This window comes from Melospiza georgiana, chromosome 1, assembly GCF_028018845.1.
Source record: "Melospiza georgiana isolate bMelGeo1 chromosome 1, bMelGeo1.pri, whole genome shotgun sequence".
NCBI classification, from domain to species: Eukaryota; Metazoa; Chordata; class Aves; order Passeriformes; family Passerellidae; genus Melospiza; species Melospiza georgiana.
In genome coordinates this window covers 111,209,814-111,215,813 of record NC_080430.1, presented here as the reverse complement: position 1 = coordinate 111,215,813, position 6,000 = coordinate 111,209,814, and the positions used below count along the sequence as shown (strand labels likewise).

The following is a 6,000-nucleotide window of genomic DNA, read 5'->3' as shown; positions in this document are numbered from 1 at the left end:
CGGGCTGGGCTGGGCTGGGCTGGGCGCAGCGCGGAGGTGACTCTGCTTGCCCGCAGCGGGGATGCTGCTGCTGCTGCGGCCGCCGCCGCCGCTAGTACGGGGACTGCAGGCGGGAGCGCGGGTGGCCGCTGCGCCCGGCGGCATGTGAGCAGCGGCGGGAGCGTTCCCCGAGCCCCGCGGCAGCGCTAAGGGGGCCCCTCCCTCCGGCGGCGGCTCAGCCCGCCCGGAGGCGCAGCGCGGAGGCGGGCGGGCATCGCCGCTGCGGCCGCCCGCGAGGAGACAGCAGGAGCGGCCACAAAGCGCCGCCGCCCGCCCTCCTCCGCACGCCGCGGCGCTGCCCCTGCCAGCCCCGCTCCCGGGGACGGACGGAGGGCGGGAGCTCTCCTCGCCCCCTCGTCACCTTCTCGCCGCCCGATCCATGGGAGGAGCGGGCCGCCTCCCCCTCGGAAGCGCCGCCGCGGCTCGCCGGGACTGAGAGAGCGGCCGGCGGCCGGCGCGGCGGGAGGATGCCACTGCTGCGGAAGGTGCTGCGCGTCTCCAACCGCTCCATGCTCGCCTTCATCTTCTTCTTCTCCTTTTCCTCGTCCTGCCTCTACTTCATCTATGTGGCCCCCGGGATCGGTGAGTCCGGAGCCGCCCCCGCGGGGAGCGGGGCTGCGGGCGGGGGCCGGGGGCGCGCCCGCCTCCCCCGGGCTGGCACCGCGGCCGGGAGGGCACGGGCGGCGCCGGGCCAGGGGCGGCTCGGCTGTGGGAACGCGATCCCGCCCGCCCGGGAAGGGTCGGGGCGGCCGGCGGGGGCGGCGGTAACGTGCGCGGATCCCGCATCTTTGTTCTGCTGCTTTCAAACGCTCTAGAAGGTTCATCTGCCATCGCGAGGTAGGTGGATGCTGCCCTTGATTCTCCGGCTGGCAAAGCGAGGCACTGAAGCGGCTCACGTTTCGTCGTGTTACAGTGGTACGAATTGGGAAAGAACTGCAAAACTGCTGGAGTCACTTAAATGTATTAATCTTTGAGATTGTTAGTAACTGCATTAATAATAAAGCCCGTGTGAATAAAAATGAAGGACCAGTTTGAATATTTGTTTTTTTACTTCTGTTAGAGGGATCTCTCTCTCTTCACAGGTTTTACAGTTTGGTAACTCTTCTGCTTCTGAAGGAATCACTTCAGAGGGAGACAAACCCTCTGATTTAGAAGAAGCTTCATAAAACAACTGTTCAAGTTTGTTTCTAACACAAACAAAAAAAAATTGCTGGTTTCCTTAGTTCACTCTTCTGCTGTTACTGGAAGACCATCAGGCTTTTTCTCAGTGGAAGATCCTTTTAAAACTGGTTAGCATTACCCCAGAGCTAAGGCCAGTGGTATGCTGTATGGTTCTCTGTGGGATTTCCTTGTGTTGTGTGTTCCTTGATTAGGGAATGTTTTCCTTTTTCCCCCAAGGGAACATTGCCACATATTTCTGCACATCTCCTTGCTTATCAGGTGCTACCTAAATACTTGCCAAATCATCTCTCTCTTCATCCTTAGTGCTTAAAACTTCTCTCTGCAGTCATTACTACAAAATGTCCACACTGGTGTGATCACTGAATCTTCAGGAATTGTTTCTTGTCGATTGTGTCTTTATGTTGTTTGGCTCCCTCTTGTTCACTATCTCCTATTTAACTTGTAAACACTTTCAAGGTGCAGTTGTTGCTTCTATACTTAAATAGTTCTATATAGTTCACCTATCATTCTGTGGTTTTCCTTTACTTCCATACTTCCTACAATATTTACAAGTTTGCCAATTATTTTTCTAGTTCAAGTAAATACAAAAAAAATATTAGAAGATATATTTATAGGATTAGAGTTCAGAACTTTCTTTTCTGTCAGTGTTTTCCTCTTGAAAGGGATCTGGTGTAGTCTTCCAAGTGAGAATGATGCTGATGTCCACTTAGGCATCTTAGGTCTTTGAGATGCTGATGCAGGACATATATATAAAGTAGACTTTAATTGCAAGTAATTGATACATGATTTAAATAGCTGAGTGCAGTTTCTACATCTTTGTAAGTGAAACTTATAACATCTAATATAATGTATGCAGCTGTAGTTTTACTTTGTTACTTAAATGTTTCTTGCCAGTGGCTACTTTGTTAGGAAGAATCTTGTCTCACAAAGCAAGGCTTATGCAGTCCCTTGCTCAGAATCAGAGCCTTCAGTGATGAGGCTTTAAATTTCTGACTTCATCTTTCTGCTCAGCTATTGGGAATTTCATATCTTTCAGCTTCCTTTATACCGGGAATGAAATGAAATCAACAGTATGTACGAAAAGTGTTCTTGGGGTAGGTTAATTAGATCTGGTCTAAGGGAAAAAAGAATAATACTCAAACTAGTCTCTCTTGTTGTCTCAGACACAAATACTGTAGTTGGCCTTTTCAAGATGTGGTTTAACAAAAATCTTGGGTAGTTACATGAGTTTGTGAAATTACAGCTCTTTCCAGCCACTGATCAATGCTGCGCTGCCCTTACTGTAGTGTGAACTCATCCAGCTTGAGTCAAAACCAGGCAATAATGAACTTATTCCTTGTCTCTGGCACTTCTTAGGTCCATCTTGAAATGCTGCTGTCCTCTGCTGGTCTGAAGGATCCTGGGGAAGAGAATAGAAAATGGTGAAGGGCAGTGGGAAAGTTTTACATCTCAGCCTATCAGCCTGCAGATGTAATGCTGATTTCCCAGGAATTGCTCCTTAAAATGTTACTGTGTGGAATGGAGAGAAAGAAAGTCAGATATTATCTAAAAACTAACAAGCTTCCTGGCAGTATAGTGAAAATGTAAGTTGTAAGAACAGAAGAGTCTCAAAACACTTAGGAGCACCCAAGTTTACAAGCAGATGATTCATCTAATAATGCTATGCTCATGGCATTTGCTTATTGTGATAGAATAGAATATTTCACTGTACTTGCACCTTTTTACTGTGTGTAATGAAGTAGATACATCTAAGTCAAGGCTGAATCTGTATGTGAAGAGAAGGAAGGCTAAAGGTTGCTTATTGAAGCTCAGCCACCTTACCTGTTAGCAGCTTTTCATTAAAAATGTTCTGCATCTAAGTCATAAATGGTTGGGATCTGTTGTACTTTATGTGTAAAGATGTGTTTTACTGAAGATATTTTAGTTCACCAGAACATTTTCTTCCTCAACAAGCTACAAGGCACAATGTCAGAGACAAAGAAAATACTGATTGTGTTGTAGGGAACTGGAGCTGCTCCGTGGCTGGCTTCTCCTTGTGGTAGTCAGAGGAACTGAAAAATGTTTTATGGAGCAGCAGTGTACTGGAAGGTGGGAGAGGAAAAATATACAAGTTATGCAGCAGAATGATTTTGTGAGATGTCAAAGTTGATTGAAATTTTGAGTTCTTATGGGCTAATGGAGTGGGAGTCCCCCTTAGTAAGCGATTCATGGTTTATCAAAGGGAAAAGATATCTGCACATGTAAGCCCTTAGCACTGGAAGAATTCTCAAAGAGGTCACTGTCACATTCCCTCTGTCCTTCAAACTATTTAGAAAATAGAATTACTGCATTTTTTTGGACAAAACTGCAAATTTTGTAACAAATGGAGTTTAGATCAACTTGAAGTATTGACAATTTGTTTAGAAGAAAGAAGTCGGAATTACTTATATTGAGGTATTTAATTATTTGTCTAATGCTTAAAAGTTTTCATTTGCACCATAATTCCAGATATTGCAATAATATCACTGTTCAGTTTTTGTAGAGACCCCTCAGAATGTTAGTTCTTTGGGAAACAGAAGCTTTTATTATTCCGTGTACTTCAGAATACAAGGGGAGGAAAACCACTTTTTCATGTTTTCAGATGTGGTTCTGTGTTTTGAGATGAAGACTGCAATTAATATAAAATATGTATGGTTTAAATGGTTGAGAAGAATTGTTGGGATTGTTTTTGTGCCTGCTTTTCCCTTTTTTGTAAGCACAGATGATTGGATGAGGTAGAGGTGATTGCAACCCTACCTCAGCACCCTGGTAGTCTTTTGATAATCAGAGGAGCTGAAACACGACAGCAGAATGATTTCTAACTATTAATTAGAGAAGACAAATATTTTTCTAATTTTAATTTTTCTTGTTTAATTCAGTGGATGTTTCAGAGGAAAACCTCAATAGATAGGATGGCAAGTTAAAATGGTCAAAAACATTTAAAATGCTTAAAATTTAAAAATTTCATTTAAATGTTTAATGACACTTCTGTGAGATAGTCTCAAGTATTTAATAAAAGGAGATAAGATGTGCTGCTTCTCCAGAATGACCACGTTTGTGACAGTAGTTCATTTTGTGCTCCTCTGGTAAAAGCAGAAACTGAAATTTCTGATCTTGAATTAATAGCCTGTGATTCTGCAACTTCATTGAAAGTTGCAAATATTCATGTATTAGTTAAAGGCTGAAGAAGCTAGATAAAAGCAGGAATATTTGACACCAACATGGGAATTTTTTCAGTGTTATAGATAAAAGCAGTAATAAAAGGGACTCAATTTATGTCTGGTCCTGACAGCCATCCAGAACTAATTTGTAGGTTTGAGCTTACATCATGGAAAGGATCCAAAGATTAGGAGAATAAGACAAATTAACAAGGCAATGGTGACCATGGGAGAGCATTTGCTGGTCTAATTTCACTGCCAAACCACTCTGAGTACTGCAAGAGAAAATTCTTTTTTTCCTGTTTTTCCCATTTGCCCTCAGCATTAAAACTGAAATTACATTGGACAGATCTCAGAAAATGATCTCTTATTCATCCCTGGGTTATTCCTTTCCGTGTTGTTGCAGCAGAGAACCTTTGCCAGATTGGGAGGAAGAGTCTCTTAGAGCTCTCCATATTGTAGTCGATTGCAGTCTAGTTCTTCAGCCAGAGAGTGATTGAGTACTAGAACAGGATCTCCAGGGAAGAGGTCACAGCATCATCCTGACAGAGTTCAAGAAGTGCTTGGACAACGTTCTCAGGCACATGGTGACGTTCTTGGAGTGTCCTGTGCAGGGTCAGTAGTTGCACTCCATGGTCCTGATGGGTCCTTTCCAACTCAGCTTATTCTGAGATTCTAGCTTTTCTACCTTGCAGTTCAAGTAAGAACTGGTTATGAAACAGTGCAGTGATCAAAGAAGATGCAGTCTGCTTTGACATCAGTAACTAAGAATTCTGAAGGGTGAAATGAGTTTGAAGAGGAAAAAACAGCTCATGTTTTCTCTCTCGTGGTCTTCTGCTTCTTTCATTAAAGTCTTGCTACTTTTTTGTTAGTCCTAACCAAAAGGCAGCTTGCATGGAACTTGGAATAATGTCTATTGGTTTTAGCTCACAATTTTATGTAAATCTATTTCCTGTTCTGTTACTAGTTTTCCTAATAGGAAGAATGATATCACTCCTTTTTGAACTTGTGCAGAAATAGAGAAAAGAGTCCTGAAAATGCTATCGGCAAGATAAATGCTTATCATGGCTTTCAGATGCTGAGCCCATAAATATGGGCACAGCCTTTGTGCTGGTATTCTTTGTTACTGGCATCTGTGGCAGTTGTGGCATTTCTAAAGACTTGCTGTTTGATTACAGAATAATTTAGATTGGCAGGGGCACCTGAAAGTCACCTGATCCAACCTCCTGCTGAAAGCAGATCCTACTGGATCACATTTCTCAGTCATGTCCACTTGCGTTTTGGAATAAATCCGGGGATGAAGATTTTGCTGTCTCTCTCAGAAACCTGTTCCAGGGTCAGACAAGTGTGGCAAAATTGTAATATGTAATTGTAATAGCCCACCTTATGTTCATTGCCTTGTGTCTTTTGACTGACTACTTTCAAGTGTTCAGTTTAGTCTTCTCTTTACAAGAAAACTGTATTGCTGAAGACAGCAAAAAAAAAAAAAAAAAAAAATGCACCCTCCTCTTAGCCATTTATTTCAGACTGAGCAAACCCATTTATTTTAGTTTCTGCTTGTACATAATATGCTTGATTTTGGAAGGTTTCCTCTGGGCTTGTT

General features: G+C 43.5%; 1 protein-coding gene across 1 annotated transcript in view; it reads left to right on the top strand.

Annotated features, from left to right (window-relative positions):
* The first annotated feature begins 279 nt into the window (after positions 1-279).
* The window catches only part of B4GALT6 (beta-1,4-galactosyltransferase 6), a 30,078-nt gene continuing 24,357 nt past the window's right edge, over positions 280-6,000 (top strand). Inside the window, exon 1 of the mRNA XM_058042106.1 lies at positions 280-621. Coding sequence (XP_057898089.1) covers positions 507-621 — 115 coding nt within the window. The 5' untranslated portion in view covers positions 280-506. The remainder of the gene's footprint in view (positions 622-6,000) is intronic.